General features: G+C 43.5%; 1 protein-coding gene across 2 annotated transcripts in view; it reads right to left on the minus strand.

Annotated features, from left to right (window-relative positions):
* The window catches only part of CEP85L (centrosomal protein 85 like), a 350,628-nt gene extending 337,113 nt beyond the window's left edge, over window positions 1-13,515 (minus strand). For both annotated transcript variants that reach the window (XM_030198550.1, XM_030198549.1), the window contains exon 1: window positions 13,401-13,515. In XM_030198550.1, the coding sequence (XP_030054410.1) occupies window positions 13,401-13,455 (55 nt within the window). In that variant the 5' untranslated portion in view covers window positions 13,456-13,515. The remainder of the gene's footprint in view (window positions 1-13,400) is intronic.
* Window positions 13,516-26,283: the final 12,768 nt, after the last annotated feature.

Raw genomic sequence — 26,283 nt, forward strand, 5'->3', positions numbered from 1 at the left:
TTCTTTGAAGGGGTGAACAAACGTGGATAAAGTTGAGCCAGTTGATATTGTGTATCTGGATTTTCAGAAGGCGTTTGACAAAGTACCTCATGAAAGACTCCAGAGGAAATTGGAAAGTCATGGGATAGGAGGTAGTGTCCTCTTGTGGATTAAAAACTAGTTAAAAGATAGAAAACAGAGAGTAGGGTTAAATGGTCAGTATTCTCAATGGAGAAGGGTAGTTAGAGGGGTTACCCAGGGGTCTGTGCTGGGACTGTTGCTTTTTAACATATTTATAAATGATCTAGAGATGGGAGTAACTAGTGAGGTAATTAAATTTGCTGACGACACAAAGTTATTCAAAGTCATTAAATTGCAGGAAGATTGTGAAAAATTACAAGAGGACCTTACGAGACTGGGAGACTGGGCATCTAAATGGCACATGGCGTTTAATGTGAGCAAGTGCAAAGTGATGCATGTGGGAAAGAGGAACCCAAATTATAGCTACGTCATGCAAGGTTCCACGTTAGGAATCACCGACCAAGAAAGGGATCTAAGTGTTGTGTTGATCATACGTTGAAACCCTCTGCTCAGTGTGCTTCGGCGGCTAAGAAAGCAAATAGAATGTTAGGTATTATTAGAAAAGGAATGGAAAACAAAAATGAGGACATTATAATGCCTTTGTATCGCTCCATGGTGCGACCGCACCTCAAATATTGTGTTCAATTCTGGTCGCCGCATCTCAAAAAAGATATAGTGGAATTAGAAAAGGTGCAGAAAAGAGCGACGAAAATGATACACGAGATGCGACGACTTTCCTATGAGGAAAGGCTAAAGGGGCTACAGCTTGGAGAAAAGATGGCTGAGGGGAGATATGATAGAGGTCTACAAAATAATGAGTGGAGTGGAACCGGTAGACATGAAGCATCTGTTTACGCTTTCCAAAAATACTAGGACTAGGGGGAATGCGATGAAGCTACAAGGTAGTAAATTTAAAACGAATTCAAGAAAGTTTTCTTCACTCAACATGTAATTAAACTCTGGAATTCATTGCCAGAGAATGTGGTAAAGGCGGTTAGCTTAGCAGAGTTTAAAAAAGGTTTGGACAGCTTTCTAAAGGCAAAGTCCATAGACCATTATTAAACTGGACTTGGGGAAAATCCACTATTTCTGGAATAAGCAGCATAAAATGTTTAGTACTTTTTTGGGATCTTGCCAGGTATTTGTGACCTGGATTGGCCACTGTTGGAAACAGGATGCTGGGCTTGATGGACCTTTGGTCTGTCCCAGTATGGCAATACTTATGTACTTATCTACTTATGTAATAAAGTTCAGATCCTCTTGACTGAAAACCATGATAACTGTCCATGTTTAAAAGCAAAATGGCACCTGCAAGTATCATGACGATAATCGCTAGAAGGAGAGGTGGCCGGTGTGAGTATAGAAGTATTGCAAATTTAGGGCCCTGTTTACTAAGCCGTGTTATAGGTGCGTTAGCATTTTTAATGCACGTTAACCATGTACGCGTGTTAACTGTGTATGCGCCTACAATATCCCTATAGGTGCATGCACTAATTGTAGGCCCCTTAAAAATGCTAATGCCCCTTAGTAAACAGGACCCTTATTCAGGAAGATAAATCCTGAATTTTATTGAAATTGGTCAAGTTTTGACAGAGTTAAGCAGAACACAAGCTTTCTGTCGTTGTTTTTTTTATTTTTGAAACACAGTGTATATATACCTCAGTCATCTCCAGGACTACCTGATCAAATACAGATCCTGAGGAATGATTCTAATCATCCACTCAGTATTCTAATCCTACAGTGTCCTCAAAAGCTGCTTTTGAATCAGCCCATAAACATGTAAACCTTTTCAAAATCCACCAAGAGGCAAATCTTCCACCTCATTTTGGGGCCCTTTTCTAAGCTGCGGTAAAAGGGGCCCTGCGCTAGCGGCAGTGGCCGTTTTTGTCACGCACCAGGGCCCCTTTTACTGCAGTGGGTAAAAAGCCAAAAAAAAGAAATGGCCATGTGGTAAGTTTGCACGTGCCACACGGCCATTTTGGAGGAAGCACTTACTGCCACCCATTGAGCAGGAAGTAAGGGCTCCCACACTAACCCAGTGGTAACCCTCTGCTGTGATATTTTTCAAATATTTCCATTAGCGCCGGAAATGGGTGTGTGCTGGGAGTGGAACTACTGCCGTCGCCCACGTTGGGCCGACGGTAGTTCCGGATTGCCATGTGGCAACCCTTTAGTAAAAGGGCCCTTTATCTTTAGCCTTCACATCCTAACCACGGTGAGAAACGGTCAACTGAAACGGTATCAAATAATGGAGCATCCATGGGAACGAGGCAATGGTTAAAGCAGAAGAACCTGTCATTTCTCTCTCTATAATATCACCACACTCTTTATCACCTCTCGCTTAGACTATTGCAACTTGCTTCTCACAGGTCTGCCACTTAGCCATCTCTCTCCTCTTCAATCTGTTCAAAATTCTGCTGCACGACTAATATTCCGCCAGGGTTGTTATGCTCATATTAGCCCTCTCCTCAAGTCACTTCACTGGCTTCCTATCCGTTTCCGCATACAGTTCAAACTCCTCTTATTGACCTATAAGTTCATTCACTCTGCAGCTCCTCAGTACCTCTCCACTCTCATCTCTCCCTACATTCCTCCCCGGGAACTTCGTTCACTGGGTAAATCTCTCTTATCTGCACCCTTCTCCTCCATCGCTAACTCCAGACTCCGTTCCTTTTATCTTGCTGCACCATATGCCTGGAATAGACTTCCTGAGCCAGTATGTCAAGCTCCATCTCTGGCCGTCTTCAAATCTAAGCTAAAAGCCCACCTTTCTGATGCTGCTTTTAACTCCTAAACCTTATTCACTTGTTCAGAACCCTTATTTTATCATCCTCACATTAATATTCCCTTATCTCTTGTTTGTCTGGTTTGTCTGTCCTAATAAGATTGTAAGCTCTGTCGAGCAGGGACTGTCTCTTCATGTTCAAGTGTACAGCGCTGCGTACGTCTAGTAGCACTATAGAAATGATAAGTAGTAGTAGTAGTAGTAAGAAACAGAAACTACCTCTAGTCTTTCTGGCACAAAAACCAACCAAATCTAAAATGTGCCCCATTGGTTGTAATCCTACAGCATATAAAATCTTAAAATTCAGTCTCTTCACCAGTACCTCGCAAACTACACGTAAATTAACATCCCCTTCTATCACTCACTAAAATGAACCTGGAAGAATCACAAACATTTCATCAATACTAGAACACCTGCACTGGACACATTCCGGAAGCAATAAGAGTAGCCTAGGGACCCTTTTACTAAGATGCTTAGGCACCTATGCACGTACAACGCACATCAAATGAGAGCTACCACCTGGCTACCGCGTGCCCCGGGCAGTAAAACTAATTTCTACGCATGTCTAAAACGTGCAGCAGAAAATTATTTCTATTTTCTACCGCATGGCGCTAACCGGACAGTAATCAGCAGTGTACGTGCACTGACGATTACCGCCCGGTTAACACGTGAGACCTTACCGCTAAGTCAATGGGTGGCAGTAAGGTCTCATGCCCCAAATGGATGCGCGCTGGTTTTTATTTTGCACACATCCATTTTTGGCAAAACAACTGGCCTTTTTTGCAGGCACGCTGAAAAAATGGACCTGCGCGCATTCAATACACGCGTCTACACCAGCGCAGGCCATTTTTCACTGCACCTTAATGATTACAGCACCAGCCTTGACATCCAGCGGTGGCTGGTTCAAATCCCACTTCTGCTCCTTGTGATCTTGGGCAAGTCACTTAACCTTCCATTGCCTCAGGTACAAAATTAGATTGTGAGCCCTCCAGAGACAGAGAAATACCCATTGTCACTTTGGACTACTACTGAAAAAGGTGTGAGCTAAATCTAAATAAATTTACAAAATGCTAACAATAAAACTTCACATCCTTCCAGCTCTTCCTCCTTACAAATCTTATACCTTAAACATGCCTGCAAAATAACTAACACTCCACCTCCCTTCAATTCACATAACTATCCCTAAGGATACAGCTGGTTAGACACAACTCAATCAGTATCAGGCAGCCCAATCCTTGCTATATAACAAACTGTAAATTGTGCCAGCATGCATCACAGGACCCCATTGAGGCTCATTTTCAAAGCACTTAGCCTCCCAAAGTTCCATAGAAACCTATGGAACTTAGCCTCCCAAAGTGCTTTGAAAATATGCCTCTACGTGTGCTACATAGGAAAAACAATCAACGTAAAAGGATCTTACTCGTGGTATTCCTCAAATGTTGTATGTATTATTCAGTACAGAAAATGTGAAGAAGGATGCTATATTGGGGGAGGCAGGGCAAACGCTAAAGACAAGAATCAACTTACACAGACACCACATCAGAAACCACAAAGTAAATAAGGGTGAGACCTCCGTGGGTGAGAATTTCTCAGGACCTAGGCACTGCATCAATAACCTTCGGTTCAGAATATTAAAAAGGTAAACTGTCCAGAAGGCAAGACCTTTGAAGTTAAAATGATGAAATATTTTGACACCAACCAGAGAGGACTTAACTATGATCTGAGTTTCCTATCACACTACAAACCATAAAATTCTACTACATGTGCACCTTTCTTTAAATTAGTCACCTTACTTTCTTATTCCTCTTACTCTCTTACCTATCTATGGGCCCTGTTTACTAAGGGGTCCTTTTACTAAGGTGCACTGAAAAATGGCCTGCGCTGTTGTAGGTGCGTGTACTGGAAGTGAGTAGGTCCATTTTTCAGCGCACCTGCAAAAAAGGCCTTTTTTTGGCCGAAAATGGACGTGCGGCAAAATTTAAATAGGCGCGCGTCCATTTTCGGCATGAGACCTTACCGCCACCCATTGACTTAGTGCTTTTGCCATACTGGGAAAGACCAAAGGTCCATCAAGCCCAGCATCCTGTTTCCAACAGTGGCCAATCCAGGTCACAAATACCCAGCAAGATCCCAAAACTGTACAAAACATTTTATACTGCTTATCCCAGAAATAGTGGATTCCCCCAAGTCCATTTAATAACAATCTATTTATTTATTTTTTATTTTTGTTACATTTGTACCCCGCACTTTCCCACTCATGGCAGGCTCAAAGCGGCGGGCAATGGAGGGTTAAGTGACTTGCCCACAGTCACAAGGAGCTATGGACTTTTCCTTTAGGAAGCTGTCCAAACCTTTTTTAAACTCCGCTAAGCTAACCATCCATCTCTCCCTGTTTATCTCTGTCACTCTTCCTTTCCATCAAGACTGTCAACAGAATGCTTTTCATGTTTCACATATATATATTTTGATTTTGTCATCTTTGCTCATAACTGACCTGAAAAAGAAGATTGTGTTTTTGAAAGCTTATCAAAAATGTACTAAGTGAGGTCCAATAAAAAGGTATTATCTTATTTTCCTTTCTTTTGTTTGTTTTATTTTTATATTATCTTTAAAGTGGACTAATACAGCAACCACATTACTTTAACAGACATCCAGCACTCTGCGACACATAAAATATCCAACTTCATATCAACAATTAGATCACAAACTATTTCAACTTTGTTTTTCGACTGCTCTGGCATTTACCAGACCTACACAATTTGACGAATAAGCAACCTTTGATATTTTCCTACAATGCACCACTTTCAAGGAAGTAGGATCCATGTTCGTAAAAGATTTTCTAACATTATAAGGACTATAACTACCCTGCCTAATGATCTCAAATCTGAAACAGCACTCCAATAAGCAAACCTGTGGACAGATTACCCACCCAACCATCTCTACCACCAGTAAAAGTTGCATTATATAATAACGTACTTTATTCCATACACCAAATGTTATACCGAGTTCCTTGCCAAGTCACTCAAAGGGGGTGCATAAAGGGACACAACCCTTTGTCGCACCCCTCCATCAGCGCGCCACAGAAGGAATCACTTAAGAACTGTTCTTCGTCACTTGATGATATCACCGTCAGGATGCAGAGATGACCAAACCTGAACGTGATATGAAGTGTGGATGTGGACCAACAGCAATGAATTGTAAAACAGAAACAGTTTGATCCAAAGCATCTAGAGTGCACAGCCAGTACTTCATTCACAGTAAGCACTTGATCTCCTAGAAGGTTAGTTGATGACCTCATCTCTGGGCCATGGAGCTTACTGGAGAGAAGAGATGAATCGTAAAACAGAAACCGTCAGTCCAAAATGTCTAAAGCGCAGTCAGTACTCCATTATACCTTTTGACACCTCTTTCAAATTTTCATGAAATAAAAGACAGCAGGACTGACTAAAGCATCATCATCGCTTATCCATGCCCTGTCTCCTTCTTTCCTAACTTCACTTCCATTCAACTAAAAAGTATACACCATAGAAAAAGGAGAGGAGGTACGATGAAGTTACAATGTAGTAAATTTAAAACGAATCGGAGAAACTTTTTCTTCACTCAACGTGTAATTAAACTCTGGAATTCACTGCCAGAAAATGTGGTAAAGGCGGTTAGCTTAGCAGAGTTTAAAAAAGGTTTGGACAGCTTCCTAAAGGAAAAGTCCATAGACGGTTATTAAATAGACTTGGGGAAAATCCACTATTTCTGGGATAAGCAGTATAAAATGTTTTGTACTTTTGGGGGATCTTGCCAGGTATTTGTGACCTGCATTGGCCACTGTTGGAAACAGGATGCTGGTCTTCATGGACCTTTGGTCTTTCCCAGGATGGCAATACTTATGTACTTATGCACTTATGAATAATACCAGAAGGACAAATGTTGGCAACACTGTTATCAACCCTGCACTGCCACTGTAGCTCCTTCTATATTCTGTGGGTCTATAAACGTTGGTGATTGATGCAGTGGCAAAGCTATGGGGGGATCATGGGGGCCTGGGCCCCCTGAAATTGGCTCTGGGGCCCCCAGTTTGGCTGGCAGGGTCCCCAACCCCCGTCAGCTGAAGCATTTGTCCCGTGCTGGTCTCGCTGCATTGTCTACCCTGCTCTTCTCAGTTGCGCCATGCACACTCGTTTTAGTGAAACTGAGCATTTGCGACACCTTGCGTATGCTCAGTTTCATTAAAACGAGGGTGCACGGTGCGACTGAGAACGGGACAGCCAATGTGAGACCAACGCGGGAGAAACACTTCAGCTTGCAGGGGTTGGGGACCCCCGCCAGCAAAGATACCTTCGTGCAGCGGCGGTTGTGGGGAGGGCAGTAATGGCAGGGAAGGCGGAAGTGGTGGCGGGGGTCGGGCCAAAATGTGCCCTCCCCCCGACTTTGGGTTCTGGCCCCCTCTCCTGTCAAGGTCTAGCTACGCCCCTGGATTGATGGGGTGACCTCCTGCTCCCACAATCTTTGGCAAGTGGGGGTACGTGCTCTGCCAGCTGCATCATGCCTCCCACTCTCCCTGTTTTTGGCAAGAGGTAGGGTGAGCTCTGCCAATTTCAATGGGCTTCCCACAGTCTTGGGTGGCTGATGGGACGGCCTCTGCCAGTTAAGGGGCATAACATGTAGCATTGCATACTGGACTGTCCTTCGTTGACATTGAGCTGTTAGCAAACTGGTACCCACTTCCTGAGCAGTGGGCTTTGGCAGGATGGGAGCTACTCGGCTCCTATTTCTGTGGAGCCTGCACATGTGTGCACATACGCATGGGGGGAGGGGAAATCAGCGTCATTTGGAAAGGTCCCGACTACATGCCAGAAAAAGACATTATTAAGCAAACAAAACACCAAACAATTAATTATTACCTGAATTGGTTATTACTCTATTTACCGTTAACTTTCTCTTTGCCTCATGTACAATTTCTCATTCATAATAGATTTTGTAAAGGTTAAACATCCACAGCTATCTCAGTATGTTTATGATATTGTATTGTAAAATTGGATTCTTACAACAAATTACTTTCTTACGCGTTATTCTTTGTTACATATATACTGTTTATTGTAAGCCACATTGAACTCAAACTTGTTTGGGATAATGTGAGATATAAATGTCACACAAGCACAAGATGAGAACTGATGTGCAACACAGACCATCTCCCAAAGATCAGACAGCACAACAAAAGGCTGTTTACACACTCTTTCAGCCCTCAGATCTTCTACCTGAGCAGTACACAAAGAATTTATGCAAGTAACAGGCAGGCAGGTCAGCACAGGCAATCGGAACACATATTATTGGAGTGTTTTACATTAATCACATTACACAGATTCAGCAGAAGAAATTATACATCCATAAGCTGGAGCTTGCTTTAGAGTCACCTCTCCTGCAAATCGATTCTAAAAACCTAACACTGGCTGTGAGGCCAATTGGCGTGGGAACAGTGCGCACGCACCCTGCCTTTTTTGTTTTTTAGTTCAAGTTCAAACAATTTTATAGAATTTTCAAATAAACAGAACAATTGTTGAATTAGCCAATATAATCAGATCAATAATTACCATCCTGGAAATAACAATTAACCATGTCAACTCAATAATAGTATATGTGGTGAACAATGAGCATAATTAACGACATGATTAGAAAAATAAAAAGTAAACCAAATGGGAGAAAAAAGAAAATAGAGAAGGATAAAATGATGACAATGACAAAAACCCAATGACAGAATATTCATACTCTGATTTCTAAATGTGGTTCCAGAGGTTTCCATATAGATGTTATTTTTACAGACCTTGTTGGTTTTTTTCTGATGCTTTAAGTTTGTTATTTATATACAAGGCAAACGATCTGCAAAATCCAACATGGAAAATAAGCCAGCAGATCAGTATAAAGTCAAAAGGATTTTATTAAAGATACCGTGTATAAGAAAGTTGCCCGACACAGGCCATGTTTCGCCCACAAAGGGCTGCGTCAGGGGCTGGATTGCATCCTTTTGAAAAGAACAATGGAAATTTTCATATCTCAAGTGAGAAATGGGATTTGCCATTTGTGCTGGTTTTTTTCATCATTTTTTCCTTGTTCAGATATGAAAATTTCCATTGTTCTTTTCAAAAGGATACAATCCAGCCTCTGACGCAGCCCTTTGTGGGCGAAACACGGCCTGTGTCGGGCAACTTTCTTATACACAGTATTTTTAATAAAATCCTTTTGACTTTATACTGATCTGCTGGCTTATTTTCCAGTTTGCATTTATAAACAAGGCATAGAGGGGTCCTTTTACTAAGGTGTGCCAAAAAATGGCCTACACTGTTGTAGGCTCGTGTATTGGACACGCGCAGGTCCATTTTTCAGTGCGCCTGCAAATAAAAGGTCTTCTTTTTTGGCCAAAAATGGAGGTGCGGCAAAATTTAAATTGCCACACGTCCATTTTGGGCCTGAGATCTTATCGCCACCCACTGACTTAGCGGTAAGGTCTCGAGCGTTAACCGGGCGGTAATTGTCAGCACGTGTACACTGCCGATTACCACCCGGTCAGCGCCACGTGGTAGAAAATTTAAAATATTTTCTGACGCACGTATCGGACACACGTAAAAAAATGGAATTACCGCCCGGGGTGGGAGTTCCAAATTGACGCGCGTTGGACGCGCTTAGGCGCCAATGCGCCTTAGTAAAAGGGCCCCACAGTTTGCCACCAAAATGTTTCATTTGAAGTGGACTCCGTTCTTTTACAGGCAGTATTAGAAATATGTCTCCTACTGGGAACCACACATCAACCTGACATCCATTTTATCAGTCCCAGAGTTTTTCCACCACATTAATTATCAAAGTTGTTCCACGGTTGTCAAAAACAATTTAACTCTTGCCTCAGTAGTGCATCAATTGTCCAACAATAATTTTGACAATACATATAGCACTAACTTCTTCATCGGCTTTAGTACTTTTATATTAATGTAGTCAATGTACTTCTCTTTAGTATTTGCGGACTGGGGTCATTAAGCTGTCCGACACGCATGTTTCGCCATTAGTCTGTATCAAGGACTTCCCCCTTACGCTGTTCCAGCACCAGCTCGACTGATTTATCAGAGGAATTACATGAGTATTTACAGGAGTAATTCCTTTGATAAATCAGCCGAGCTGGCGCTGGAACGGCGTAAGGGGGAAGTCCTTGATACAGACCAATGGCGAAACATGCGTGTCGGACAGCTTAATGACCCCAGTCTGCAAATACTAAAGAGAAGTACATTGACTACATTAATATAAAAGTAGAGAGGTGTGGTAGCCGTGTTAGTCCACTCTTAAAGGTTATCAATAGAAATCAAACAAAATAAAACATGGAAAATAAGATGATACCTTTTTTATTGGACATAACTTAATACATTTCTTGATTAGCTTTTGAAGGTTGCCCTTCTTCGTCAGATCGGAAATAAGCAAATGTGGTAGCAGATAGTATATATAAGAGAAACATCAAAGCATTACTTTGACAGTCTGACAGAGTGGGAGGGTGGGGATATGCATGGGGACATCAAAGCATTTCATTGATATTCTAACAGGATGGGTGTTGGTAGGTGAGAGGAGGGTAATAGAGAAATAAACAGAGAAATACAACTTTATGGTTTATAATGGGTTAGAAAACCCAGATCCTTATTAAGTCCTGTTTGTTGGGTGTCAAAATATTCAATCATTCTTATTTCAAAGGTCTTACGTTCCTGTATTGTTTTAAAATTACCTTTCAGTATTCTTACTGTTCTGTTAGAATATCAATGAAATGCTTTGATGTCCCCATGCATACCCCCACCCTCCCACTCTGTCAGACTGTCAAAGTAATGCTTTGATGTTTCTCTTATATATACTATCTGCTACCACATTTGCTTATTTCCGATCTGAGGAAGAAGGGCAACCTTCAAAAGCTAATCAAGAAATGTATTAAGTTATGTCCAATAAAAAAGTTATCATCTTATTTTCCATGTTTTATTTTGTTTGATTTCTATTGATAACCTTTAAGAGTGGACTAACACGGCTACCACACCTCTCTACTTTTATATTAATGTAGTCAATGTACTTATCTTTAGTATTTGCGGACTGGGGTCATTAAGCTGTCCGACACGCATGTTTCGCCATTAGTCTGTATCAAGGACTTCCCCCTTACGCTGTTCCAGCACCAGCTCGACTGATTTATCAAAGGAATTACTCCTGTAATTACTCCTGTAATTCCTCTGATAAATCAGTCGAGCTGGTGCTGGAACAGCGTAAGGGGGAAGTCCTTGATACAGACTAATGGCGAAACATGCGTGTCGGACAGCTTAATGACCCCAGTCTGCAAATACTAAAGAGAAGTACATTGACTACATTAATATAAAAGTAGAGAGGTGTGGTAGCCGTGTTAGTCCACTCTTAAAGGTTATCAATAGAAATCCGATGAAGAAGTTAGTGCTATATGTATTGTCAAAATTATTGTTGGACAATTGATGCACTACTGAGGCAAGAGTTAAATTGTTTTTGACAACCGTGGAACAACTTTGATAATTAATATCATTTAAAGTGGATGCATGTTCTATGATCCTAAAATCATTTGAAGAACAAGAAGAAAGATCAATAAAGTATTGTGATGATCTTCTAAGTTAAGATCAGGATGTAGTGATCGAAGAATTATTACAGGAAATGAGATTGGCACATCAATATTCAGAATAAGCTCTTTTGAGCAGGGACTGTCTCTCTTTATGTTGGATGTTCAGCGCTGCGTGCGTCTGGTAGCGCTATACAAATGTTAATAATAATATTTTGTACAGTTTTCCAAACAAAGCACAAAAAGCCATGTATGAGCAGACATTCATAGAGCACATGTTGTAAAGTTTCAACTGATGAACAAACCCTGCTTCTACCGCTGGAAAACGCCAGCTCGGAGCTGGCAGTGGAAGATTTGAAAGAGGATTTCTTCTGATTTCTAGTTTAAAACCTGCCGGTTTTGATTTCTTTTGGAAGCGGAAGAAAAACCGTACAAGCCTGTGAGCGCCAGTACTAAGAAAAAAAATATATGCACGAGTCTGAGCAAACCCGAAAGTGAAAGCACACACTGGCACCTGTTTTGTATGCTTAAATATAAGCCTTCCAAGTAATAAAAAAAAAAAAAAAAGATTTAAAAGCTTATATTTAAAGGCGCAGAAGAGCAACGCCAATGTAAGCGTCATGGTCGGGTTTACCTGGTGCATGTGCACAAGAACTGCACTTACTGTGAAACTGTTCTGCGCACGCGCCAAGCATGTTTCTGGACCCTGTTTTCGCTTTTACAACGCACATATAATTTGAATACCATTTCCTTTGTGCATTGGAGAGATTTTTCTGCACTGTTCCAGCGATTCGGGATCTGCGCTGGTGGCTTTGCTGCAGGAGTTCTGAGAAACAGCCTGCTGATGCCTGCAGAAGCCCATCAGAGGCGGAGGTGAACCTGTCCCCTACAGACCTGAAGCGGAGCCAAGCAAGCATGCCACAACACCCCTTTTAATTCACAATGTTTTCAGGCTGAACATTGGTGCTTTTCATCCAGAGGAAGGCATTTCAAGCTAAACATTTTCCACCAGCTGAGGTCCAACACGTGCTTGGCCAGATAGTTCCCAAACAGGCCAGGTTTATAATCCATGGCCTATAAGGAAAAAAATGGGTCTATCTGCCTAAGGACTGCCGGACTGCGTTTCCCAGCATGCCCCTTCTCTTTTGACAAGGATATACGGTCAACCCCCTTAATGAAACAACACACTCAGCAAATGAATTGACAGTCATCATAATTACAAAGATGCGACAGCAGGGAAGAAAGGTTTTTCCACCCTGCCTCCTGCAAGCTGTCACGCTTTATTTGTGGAGGAAACGGCTACGAGATACAATGTTTCAGTAACCGCCAGAGACAACATCTCTCTGCCCTTCCACCCAACGAAACGTGCACTGGTTGGATTTTTTCACCCGTACATAACAGCTTTCTTTTTATAAGCTCGTCGGCTTGTACGCGTACAATTAATTCATTTTTTTTTCATAGCCCGCTCGGGCTGTTTCCCCCAACTGGAGGCAGAATCAGACGATTTACTAGCTAGCATATGGGTGCTGAATCCGCTGCAAAGCTTGAGGGAGTAGGTGGGAGACAAAAAGTGCTGTTACTTCTCAAAGTGAGCAAATCTTAAAGAGGGAGGGAGGGAGGGAGCACACACGCAAGCCACAAAAGAGCAAGTTTCAGCACCGAGAAGCCGGACGGTGCATCCCCGGCGTTGGGCAATCGGCCACAGCGCAGGGAGCGAACATACCCCGATCCCTGGCCCGGGAGGGGACTGGAGAGGGGGGGCTGTGAACAGACAGCACCCCACAGATCGGGAGTGGGGGAAGGGAGAAGGTACTGGATAAACCCCGCCACACACAGACCATATAGCGCACAGCCAGCCACTGTCCGAGAGAAGAGCCCTCCTCGTGTCCGGTAGCCACGCTGGCAACTCCGGGGCTGACTCCCCCCCTGCCCGATCGCCTTCTGCCTCCCGCCCTCCCCTCCTTCGCTTACCTGCAGTGCAGCCGCTGAATCGGGGGACGCAATCGGGGCTGAGCCGCCCCCACATCTTGTCCGGCCACCGGCAAAGCGAAAGGCTAGAGAGTGGCCCTGTTGCCCTCCTCCTCCATCTCCCGGCCTGGGAGCTGCTTCTGCTGCTCTCCGCCTCCTCCTCCACCCAGCTCCGGGCCAGACAAAAGTTGCTTTCTGCTCCCTCCTCTCCTCGCTCCTCCCTCTCCCCCCCCCCCCCCTCCTCTCCGTGATCCGGCAGCAGCGCTCTCGTCTCAGGGGCTTTTCTTCACCTTCCCACGCTGCAAACGAGCGCGTTGATTTCACCTCCTCTAATACTGCTTTTATCCGTAATGCCGCTGCATAAATTAGGATTTCTTGACTTGCGGATGTTATCTTTGCTGGATCGCTGTTGCCTTTTAAGCAGGACGTGGCTGTGTGATCCTATTCGTTATTTATTGGCTTGCAGCAGCATACGTAACTGAAAAATTAATATTAAATACAAGGTGTTTTTAATGGGGAAGGGGCGTTTTGATACCCCTGGAAAAGGGCTGCATGCGAGGCAGATCCATAGGGGTGAAAGAGTAACGGCGGAGAAACGGATTCAGCCCAGGAACCCTGGCTAACTGCCTCCTGGACGTTTTCTTGTTCCTCTCTCTGTACGTCTTCCTTTTTGCACTGGCCCTTCAAACTTCCTATAGTATAAAGCACTTCGGGTCAAAACTGAGCCAGAGGGCCTTGTAAATTATAGCAGTTGCTGAGAAAGGCAAACGTTAAAGCGAAGCCCATTCCAGTGGTGCGTTTTCATTTAACAAAGCGGAAAAAAAGAAATGGTTCATGTCTGAATTCTTGCTTATCCCCACAGAATAACTCCTACAAAGTGTTTGTCACTGCAGCTTTTGCAAACTCTCATTACCTTAAATACCCTACTGCAGATTCAGCGGCAAGAGCTTGAAAAATTTACAGCAAAGCTTCTAAAATTCCAAGGTAAATTTGCATAAATTAGCATTTTCATGCATATTTAATAGTGCATGGAGATAATAGTCTGCAAATAAAAAAAGACGGTGATTTTAGAAGGCTTGCGAGGGTGTAAATAGCCCTACCCATGTAAGCTGACACATTTAGAAAAGCCACTACCCTACCTGTACGTTTATTTATTTATTAGGATTTAAGCGCCTTTCTGAAGGAATTCACTCAAGGCGTTGTACAGTAAGAATCAATCAAACATAAGCAATAAACAATTATAGCAGTAAATATATTCAGATAACAATACAAAGTGTGGCATTGTATATACTACTTACAATGTTGACACAATATGTAATAAAACATTTTAATAAACAGCGTAGGGTATAAGTAAAATGTATCACTGCAGCATACACAGCTTTGAAGGGGGCCTGTTTTAGATATGATTTGAGAGGAATGATGAAAGTAAACATGTATTATCAATTCTACAGTGGAAAATATACCTCTAGACATTTCCATGTTATCATCTGCTCTGAGGCAGTACAAGTAACATGGAGGGGCATTTTCGAAAGGGACATCCAAGTTGCGATTTGGACGTCCTTGCAAAACAGCAAAATCCACGGACGGAGAAACCTGTATTTTTGAAACAAGATGGACGTCCATCTTTCGTTTCAAAAATACCATCAGAGATGTCCAAATCCTTAAATTTGGACGTCCTTGCATTTGGACGTTTCTGACTTTTGGCGATTTTCGAAACCAAAAACGTCCATGTTTTGAAAATACGAGTTTCCCCGCCCCTTTAAGCCATTTGGACATGGGAGAAGCCAGCATTTGTAGTGCACTGGTCCCCCTGACATGCCAGGACACTAACCAGGCACCCTAGGGGGCACTGCAGTGGACTTCATAAAATGCTCCCAGGAACATAGCTCCCTTACCTTGCATGCTGAGCCCCCCAAACCCCCCCAGGTATGGGCCTGGGTCTGCCTGTCTGAAGTGCACTGCAGTACTCATAAAACTGCTTCAGGGACCTGCATGCGCTGTCATGGACCTGAGTATGACATCTGAGGTTGGCATAGAGACTGGCACGACATATTTTGAAAGATGTTTTTTTGAGGGTGGGAGGGGGTTAGTGACCACTGGGGGAGTAATGGGAGGTCATCCCTGATTCCCTCCGGTGGTCATCTGGTCATTTCAGGCACCTTTTTGTGCCTTAGTCGTAATAAAAACAGGTCCGGGTGAAAACGTCCAAGTGTTCGTCAGGGACATCCTTGTTTTTTTCAATTATGGGTTAAAGATGTACAAGGGTTAGGCACACCCAATTCCCGGCTTCGCTACGCCTCTGACACGCCCCTTTGAACTTTGGACATCCTTGCGACGGACTGCAGTTGGAGACGTCCTAAATCGGGTTTCGATTATACCGATTTGGACATCCCTGGGAGAAGGACGTCCATCATCTGATTTATGTTGAAAAAGATGGACGTCCTCTTTCGAAAATGAGCCCAATAGTAAAATAGTAAATGACGACAGATAAAGACCTGAACGGTCCATCCAGGCTGCCTAACAAGATAAACTCATTTTACATGTAATAGTTTATATGTTGATTTGTCCCTGCCTTTCTCAGGGCACAGACCATAAAAGTGTTAGCTACCTGCTCATGTGGACCTGGGGGTTTTGGAGTTATTGAAGGTGGAATTCTACGTACATCTGTGGCAGTGGCGTAGCTAGGGGGGCGCAGGGGGAGCAGTCACTCCCCCAAACAGGGTTTTAGACAAAATGGCACCTATGCGCCTCTCCTGCCCGCTCTCCCCGTCCGTGTGATCATTTTTACTGCCCTGAAGCACCGTTCTCACTCCGGCACCGGCGATTCCCATAGTCAGCCTTCTGCAAGCGTCGGGGCCTCTCCTCTGGCGCATCCCGCCTACTCTAATACAACTTCCTGTTTTCTGCAGAGGTGTGGTGAGCCTGAGGAGAGGCCCTGACGCTTGCAGAAGGCTGACTATGGGAATCGCTGGTGCCGGAGGGAGAACGGCGCTTCTGGGCAATAAACATGACCACGTGGACGGGGAGAGCGAGCAGGAGAGGTGCATAGGCACCATTTTTCTAAAACCTCAGGGGGGGATGGAGAAGACCAGAGTGGAAGTGAGCCTATCTAATCCACTAAGCAAGGAAGCCCATTTGCTTAATCTGTTTCCACTCCCCCGTCCTCCCCCGCACAGCCGTCATTTCAGGCCACTCAAAATAAAGCAAGCAAACTTAAAAGGTGGAAGAGAAAAGAAATAATTGAATATCACTAAAACAGCTTCAAAAATTATTGTAGCTGGTAGAAACTGCAATTCTAAACTCTCGTTTGTGCTCATTTTTCTTCACTGTTCTTATATATAGATGTCCAGATTTCAGTGAGGCTATCCTGTTTCCTGATGGGTTCGTCTTAACTGTTGTTGTAATCTGCCTTCAGAAGCCTGGTGTTATAAAGATGATAGAATGTACTGAAATTAAATGGAAGTAGAATTAAACTCTCCTTTCATTGGGGCACATGGAATCACATCTTCTTCTGTTTTGTAGACGTTTACCTTTTAGATATACAAAGGGATTAGTCTGTGTTGAACATGTTTCAGGGGCAAGTAGTTTTATAAGTCAAAATAAATATTTTGTTTGATGCAGATCTCTTTTGTTTAAACATAAATGGGCTATAAGCCCCTAATTCAGTCCACAGGTTTTCTAATATTTTGTTCTTGTGATGACTTATATTGTGCCAAAACTGAAAACTTTTACCTCTATCTGGTCAATAATAAAAGGAATACTATCCTGCTTATAATCGAAAAAGAAAAACGCCTATATTGCGACCCAAATCTGGAGCTGGGCGTCTTTCTCCCGTGGGCGCCCAAATTGGTATAATCGAAAGCTGATTTTGGGCGTTTCTAACTGCAATCCGTCGCAGAAACGGGTAAAGTTGATGGGGGGTGTCGGAGGCGTGGTGAAGGCGGAACTGGGGCGTGGTTATCGGCCGAGGAGAGATGGGCGTCTTTAGCTGATAATTGAAAAAAGGCGTTTTTACCGCGATTTTGGGTCACTTTTTGTGGACCCTTTTTTTTCACGAACAAGTCCCAAAAAAGTACCCCAACTGACCAGATGACCACTGGAGGGAATCGGGGATGACCTCCACAGACTCCCCCAGTGGTCACTAACCCCCTCCCACCAAAAAAAACCCACTTTAAAAAGTTTTTTCCCAGCCTGTATGCCAGCCTTAAATGCCTACCCACCTCCATGACAGCAGAATGTGTTCTATCCTGTGACAGCCTTTCCCTGGTTCTGATGTGGTTCTCGGGTGAGTGTGACATCTTTTCTGTTATGCGCACTGCAGAGTCACATCAGCAATGCATTGTGGTGGGTGCAGGGTATTGGGCTCCGTGATTCCACTAGCTTGTGACAAATGCTCACGATGTTGGTAGTTGGTAGGCTCTACTCCCATGGTACTTTTCCCTCTGCTGGGTCAGAGTGTGCCCTGTTTTGTTTCCGGAAGTCCATGAGGTAGTGGCCATTTTTGTAAGCCAGTTTTAGGTCCCTTTCACGTGTTAGCCACGTTACAGAACTTAGTTCTTACCTTGAATGTGGCTGAAAGAGGGCATTGTACACCATTCTGCCAGCTCTGACCTACTGCTAATCTCAGTACCAGGGAGACTCGTTGCCATTGGGGCACAACCTCTGATCTGCAGTTAACTGTGAGTAAGCATGCTTATTCCAATAAAGGACATTTTCGGAGAGATTAGTCTTCAGGTGTCAACTGGTGTGCCAATGTTACATAGCAACAACAAGTCCTAGAGGCCTGCGTGTATGCAGGTCCCTGGAGCATTTTAGTGGGTACCGCAGTGCATTTCAGCCAGGCAGACCCAGGCCCATCCCCCCCTACCTGTAACACTTGTGCTGGTAAATGGGAGGTCTCCAAAACCCACTGTACCCACATGTAGGTGCCCCCTTCACCCCTAAGAGCTATGATAGTGTTGTACATTTGTGGGTAGTGGGTTTTGGGGGAGGGGGTTGTGTGCTCAGCACCCGTGGTAAGGGAGCTATGCATGTGGGAGCGTTGTCTGAAGTCCACCGCACTGACCTCTAGGGTACCCAGTTGGTGTCCTGGCATGTCAGGGGGGCAAGTGTACTACGAATCGTGGCCCCTCCCACGACCAAATGGCTCGGATTAGGACATTTTTGAGCTGGGCGTTTTTAGTTTCCATTATCGCAAAAAAAAACAAACGCCTAGCTGAAAAACGTCCATTTTTTCGAAAATACAGTCTGTCCCGCCTCTTCACGTACCCATTTTCGGACATAGACGCCCATGGAGATAGGCGTTTGCGTTCGATTATGCCCCTCCACATGCCCTAAAAAGTTGTTTTGTGGCTCTACATGAGGAATTGTGATATTGAATAAATAAGTGTATGTTTGTGCCCCTAGTCATGCATCCTACGTTTATATAATCCTTTCAAGAAATCCAGTTAATTGTTTAACATTAGTGGAACATAGCCACAGAGGCATGGTATGGTTGGTTGCATTTTTAATATGGTAATACTAGGGCCCAGCTAAGGTTATTTTGAGTTAGTCTTCACTGGACCAAATTTGCTTTCCTTGTGCCATCACTATCCAGCAGGATAGGCAGTGTCTTAAAAGGTGGAGGATAAAGGATTTTTTTTTTTTTAACAATAAAGAGTGACAACATGGATGCAGCTGCTCATAGGTTTGCTTGCTTTGTTTTGAGAGTACAGCAATGACAGCTGCGTGGGGAAGGGGAAAGTGAGATTGGCCTTATTTGTTTTAACATTTTGATGCCACTTGGTCTCCTGTCTATTAAACCTATTTGGAGCTGCCAGAGGATGGACCATAGGAGCAGGCCAGGGAGATATGTGGCCCCAAGGAGGATGAGGAGCGCTGAAAGAGACAGGGAAGAAGGTTAACATGGAGAGAGAGAAGGGTAAGTGCTGGACAGAGAGGGAAAAGGACACAGAGTCAATACTGGACAGGGAGAGGAGAGGGACATTGGAACGCAAAGAGGCAGGGCTGGAAAATGAAGAAACGGGGACACGGGCACTACTGAAAGAGATTAGTAAGCTCGACTCAGGAGAGAGACCTTGGGGTATTGGTGTCTGAGGATCTAAAGGTGAAGAAACAATGCGACAAGGCGATGGCCTTGGCCAGAAGGATGCTAGGCTGCATAGAGAGGGGCATAACCAGCAGAAGAAAGGAGGTGTTGATGCCCCTCTAGAAGTCGTTGGTGAGGCCCCACTTGGAGTATTGTGTTCAGTTTTGGAGGCCGTATCTTGCTAAAGATGTAAAAAGACTGGAAGCGGTGCAAAGAAAAGCTACGAAAATGGTATGGGATTTGCGTTGTAAACCGCACAAGGAGAGACTTGCTGACCTGAACATGTATACCTTGGAGGAAAGGAGAAACAGGGGTGACATGATTCAGTCATTCAAATATTTGAAAGGTATTAATCCACAAATGAACCTTTTTCGGAGACGGGAAGGCGGAAGAACTAGAGGAAATGAATTGAGGTTGAAGGGGGGCAGACTCAGGACTAATGTCAGGAAGTATTTTTTCACGGAGAGGGTGGTGGATAGGTGGAGATGAAAACGATAATGGAATTCAAACATGCGTAGGATAAACACAAAGGATTCCTGTTTAGAGGGAATGGTTCCGTGGAATCTTAGTGGAGATTGGGTGGCGACGCCGGTAACTGGGAAACAAAATGGGAGCTGGGCAGACTTCTACGGTCTACGCCCTGATTGTGACTGAATAGATAGGGATGAGCTTGAGTGTAAATTTTAAGGGGCTTCGACGTTAGCTTCAGAACTTAGTACAAGAAGAGTGCTGGACAGACTTCTACAGTCTGTGCCCTGAGAAAGGCAAGGACAAAACAAATTCGGGTATACATATAAAGTATCACATACCATGTAAAATGAGTTTATCTTGTTGGGCAGACTGGATGGACCGTACAGGTCTTTATCTGCCGTCATTTACTATGTTAAGTTCCAGAGTTTAACTATTCTTTGAGTGAAAAAAATATTTCCTCCTTTTTGTTTTAAAAGTATTTCCATGCAATTTAATTGAGTGTCCCCTGGTGCTTGTACTTTTTTGAGCGAGTGAAAAATTGATTCACCCCCCCCCCCCCCCCCCCCCCCCGCTCCACGCCACTCAGGATTTTGTAGACCTCAATCATAACTTCTCTGAAGAACTGTTTCCCCTTACTATTATTGCCACTATAGACAGTTTTACAGCTAAAGTAAAAAGGGGCCCTTTTACTATGGCGCATAGGTGCCTAAGCTCGTACAACGCACATCAAAAAGGAGTGAAACCTGTGAAAACTGGGATTACTTTAACCAGTGGGATCTGGATTAGAGACTTAAGTATATGTATTGTTAAATAACTTCTGGTTTTTAAAAGAGAAAGAATGTAATCAGATGTACTATTTCTAACTAATATTGGACAATAAGTATGTTTTCAATGAAATGATTTGACTATACACCGTATTGGCCTTGAAGAAGCCAACCAGATGATCAATGTGGAATAATGAATTAGACGAGTAATATCTGGGGATAATCAGGTTAATACCACGTTTTCTTTCTGTTTACTGTTTAATTGATCTCCTTGTCTTGTTTCACTCTCCCTATTTAGTGGTCTAAGGAAGAGAATAGAATTACCTGACTGAAATAATTCCTATATATTACTTTCTCTGTATTTCCGGCAAGTTGTTTTATTGCTTGTAAAATTTCTAATGGTTATATATAAAGAAAGAAAGAAAGAAACTCACATCAAATTAGAACTACCGCCCAGCTACCGCATGCCCCAGGTGGTAATTCTAAGTTTGACACACGTCCAAACATGCGGCAGAAAATAATTTCTATGTTCTACCGTGGGGCGCTAACTGGGCGGTAATTGTCAGTGTATGCATGCTGACGATTACCGCCCAGTTAATGCGTGAGACCTTACTGCTAAGTCAATGGGTGGCGGTAAAGTCTCAGTCCCAAAATGGACGTGCGCCAATTTTTATTTTGCCGCACATCCATTTTCAGCAACAAAAAAAGGCCTTTTTTGCAAGCGTGCTGAAAAATGGACCTGCACAAATCCAATACACGCACCTACACTAGCGCAGGCCATTTTTCGGTGCGCCTCAGTAAAAGGACCCTAAAGTTTGATATTTTTTGCATGGTTAGGATTTCTTGTGAGAGACTCGATGGTTCATAGTAGTAGAACGGTTCCTGTGCATCTTGTGACTACAGGGACAGTCAGGGCATCTGCAGGAGGTCATGTTGGTAACAGAGGAAGCAGGATTTTGTCGGTTCATGCAAAGCAGGCCCTGTGTTAGGAGAGAGAAACCTTTTCTATCTGTACTATCAGAGAAAAAGTATGCTAATCAGAAACAGAACCAGTATAAAGAAAAAAAACTAAAGGAATAACACACTTCAAAGTATACTTAAAGTTGAACTTATTTGAAAGTGCTTCCGTGGAATAAATGGTTTTCCTTTCAATATCAATAAGATTCTTTTGACCACTATATCCCCAAATTAAGGGTCCGATGCAGTTTATAAAGTAATAAAACAATTACAATATATTTAAAACCAGATTAAAGACCTAAAATATACTTTAAAATGCCAGTCTACCTCACAAAAAGGTTTTTAATTTTCTGCAGAATAGTAATTTTCTCCGTCCTAATACATAAAGAGAAAAACCCTTTAGTACACTGGGCCCCTTCTGTTAAAATTAGAGACTGGAGCTGCCTGTGACTGCCCTATAATTCTCAGTTAATAAACTCAGACTAGTGTACAGAACTCCAGCTGTGCTGTCCCTAAAGACAGTGTCAGCACAACACAGCACCCTTGTTCTGCTGATGGCATCCAGTGACAGAATTATTATACAAACAAAGCTTTTCCAGAGATAGGAAGGCAGTAGAACTAGTAGACATGAATGGAGATTACAGGGGGTCCCCGGCAGACTCAGGAATAACATCAGGAAGTACTTTTTCACCGAGAAGGTGGTAGAGACCTGGAATGCCCTCCGGCAGGAGGCAGTGGAGATGGAACGGTAACAGAATGCGTTGGATAAACACAAAGGATTCCAGTATGGAAAGAGAATGGAACCAAACAAACTTAGTGGTGCTTAGATGGGAACTCCAATAATTGGGAAATAACGCCAGTGCTGGGCTGACTTCTGTGGTCTGTTCCTGATCATGGCTGGACAGATCTGGATGGGCTGGAGTGGGGAATAAGGTTAGAGAGCCAATTAAGTGACTTGAAGAGAGGGCTAATGCAGCAGAATTTTGAACAGATTGAAGGGGAGACAAATGGTTTAGCGGGAGACCTATGAGAAGCAAGCTGCAGTAATCTAAGTGTGAGGTGAAAGAGTGTGGGTAAGGGTTTTGGTAGTGTGCTCAGAAAGGAACATACAAATTTTGATGATGATATATAAAGAAAGAAATAACAGGTTTTAGCCGTTTGATGGATTTGTGCAGAGCAAGAGAGAGAGAGAGAGAGAGGAGTAAAAGATGACCCCCAAGGTTACAAGCTGATGAGACAGGGAGGATAAGAATGAAATAATGAGGGAGGAGAGGGGGGTGGGGCAAAGATAAGAAGCTCAGTCTTGGCCGTGATCAGTTTCAGATGTTGGTGAGACATCCAGGCAGCAATGTCAGACAGGCAGACTGAGACTTGGGCCTGGATTCCTACTGAAATTTATGATGTGTAGAAGTAGATCTGGGAGTCATCAGCATAAAGATGATATTGAAAATGATGGGATGAGATCAGAGCACCAAGGGAATAAGTATACGTAGAGAAAAGAAGAGGTCCCAAGTCAGAGCCCTGAGGTAACAAACTGATAGTGGGATAGCAGTGAAGGAGGATCCATCAGGACATACACAAACCCCTCCTTCCCCCCCCCCCCCCCAGATTCTATATATGATGCTTTGAGTTACATGCGTAAATTTGGGCGCATGCAACTTAATTGAATAATGATCCAATCAATACCAACAATTGGGCAATTATCAGCACTAATTGGCAATAATAAGAATTTACGTGTTCATCTTTTTAGGTGTATTCTATAAAAAGGTGTGCGTAAACTCTAGTAGGTGGACTCGAAAAGGGGGGTGTAGCCATGGGAGGAGCATAGCGGGTTGGGGTGTTCCTATAATTTATGTGCATTGCTATAGAATTAGCAGGCTCCATGCCTAATTTAAGCGTGGGGATTTACACCAGGTTTTCGTGGGTGTAAATGGTCACATCTAAATGAAGTCACAATTCCTGGCACTAACCGCTATTTTATAAACCACACCTAACCTTAAGCGCAGTTTATAGAATGTGCTATTTCTTTTTTTTTTTGGCCACTGTTTTTTAGGCACCATTTATAGAGTCTAGTCCTAAAAGTGCGATGGAAGAGATTAGAAGAAAACCAAGACAGAACAGAGCCCTGAAATCCACGTGACGACAGTGTATCAAGAAGTAGGTGGTGATCAACAGTGTCAAAAGCAGCGGATAAATCAAGAAGGCTGAGGATAGAATAGAGACTTTTGGATCTGGCCAGGAACAGGTCATTGGAGACTCTAGTTTCAGTTGAATGTAGAGGGCAAAAGCTGGATTGTAGCGGATCAAGGATTGGCTTGAGATGAAAGAAAGTCAAGACAATGGAGGTGAACAGCACATTCAAGTAGCTTGGATAAGAAATGGATCAGGATGATCGGGCAATAGTTGGAAGAGCAGGAAGGGTCCATTGAAGGTTTTTTGAGGAGTGGTATAACTACAGCATGTTTGAAGGCATCAGGAACAGTTGCAGTGGAAAGTGAAAGATCGTGGATATGACAGATAGAAGAGATGACAGTAGGAGAGATAGTGCTCAGTAGATGGGTGGGAATAGGATCAGAGGAACATGTAGTGAGTTTGGAGGAGGAAAGAAAATGTGCAGTGTCCTCTTCAGTGATTTCAGAAAAGGAAGAAAAGGTGGCAGGAGTTGATGGAAGATTGAGAGAACGGAGTGGGGAAAGGAGAGGTGGAGGTGACTTGGTTGAGAACTTATAGGAAATTGCATCAGAAGAGGTGGGGCATGACAGAGGGAAGATCCAGGGGATGGCCAACGGCAGCCTGTCTTCATGCTGCTGCTCCAAGCAGCCCATGCAAAGTTTACAGGACCGTGGGGGACGGGCAAGGAGCAGGAGTGATGTCAGACCCTTCTGGGGGTGCAGGACGGGGAGAGAAATACCAGGCCAGTAGGATGGCGAAAGAGGGGGAGAGATGCTGGACCAAGAGAGGGAGAGGAGAGATGCCATACGAGTAAGAGGGAGGAGTGTGGAAGGGAGACAAAGAGATACTGAAGCACAGGGAGCCAATGAGGGGTGGAAAGGGGTGCCACTGATGTTGGGGAGGGTGATGAAGCAAATTGACTCAGGACATCACAAACTCTTGATCCAGCCTGTGCCCAAAGGAAATAAAGATTGCTCAGGGAGGATAAAACCATAGCTTAAAAATGAATTCTTTGTTTATGTCTTTATTGCATAGTATGTTGAAAGATAACCAGAGCTGTGGAGTCAGAATCATGGAGTCAGAGTCAGAGTTGGAAGCAATTTTGGATGAAGTCGGAGTTGAAGTCGGTAAAATGTACCAAATCTGTCTCCAGGTTCAACATTTAAAAAAAAATTATAATATATGGTACATTTATAATTGTACACTATATATGCATATCTTTGTCCTGGCTCTAAAATATTGGTAAATAATAAATTACATTTACCAGTACTTTAGATCCAGAACAAAAAATGTAAAGCCTAATATCAGTAGGAGTCGGAGTTGGAGTCAAACAGGAGAAAAATAGAAGAGTTGGAATCAAAGGTTTAGTTTACCAACTCCACAGCACTGAAGATAACCATGCTAGAATCATTCTTTCTAGACGATGATTCAAAGGAACTCAAACTGGAAGAAGTGATATAAATATTTGTCAAATGAAATAGTATAAAATCACATCCAGAGCTATAAGAAAACTTAAAACAATACACGACGTAAATAATTTCCGCAAATTATTGAAAACTTACCTATTCAATAAAGCATACTACAATAATCCATCCTAAATACCAGTTAATTAATAGTTTACATCAAATCTTCACTTAAACATTATTCTGTACTTCCCGACTTGAGGGGCATAATCGAAAGGGACGCCCAAGTTTTGCTGAGGATGTCCTCGCAGGATATCCCGTGAAGGGGTGGGGAAACCCGTATTATCGAAACAAGATGGACGTCCATCTTTCGTTTCAATAATATGGTCGGGGACGCCCAAATCTGGAAATTTAGGTCGACCTTAGATATGGTCGTCCCCAATTTTTGTCGATAATGGAATCTGAGGACGCCCATCTCAGAAACGACCAAATCCAAGCCCTTTGGTCTAGGGAGGAGCCAGCATTCATAGTGCACTGGTCCCCCTCACATGCCAGGACACAAACCGGGCACCCTAAGGGGCACTGCAGTGGACTTCAGAAATTGCTCCCGGGTGCATAGCTCCCTTACATTGTGTGCTGAGCCCCCCAAAACCCACTACCCACAACTGTACACCACAACCATAGCTCTTATGGGTGAAGGGGGGCACCTAGATGTGGGTACAGTGGGTTTGTGGTGGGTTTTGGAGGGCTCACATTTACCACCACAAGCGTAACCCGTAGGAGGGGGGATGGGCCTGGGTCCACCTGTCTGAAGTGCACTGCACCGACTAAAACTGCTCCAGGGACCTGCATACTGCTGTGATGGACCCGAGTATGACATTTGAGGCTGGCAAAAAATATTTTTAAAGAATTTTTTTGAGGGTGGGAAGGGGTTAGTGACCCCTGGGGGAGTAAGGGGAGGTCATCCCCAATTCCCTCCAATGGTCATCTGGTCAGTTCGGGCACGTTTTCATGCTTGGTCATAACAAAAA

This window comes from Microcaecilia unicolor, chromosome 3 (assembly GCF_901765095.1).
Source record: "Microcaecilia unicolor chromosome 3, aMicUni1.1, whole genome shotgun sequence".
Taxonomy (NCBI): domain Eukaryota; kingdom Metazoa; phylum Chordata; class Amphibia; order Gymnophiona; family Siphonopidae; genus Microcaecilia; species Microcaecilia unicolor.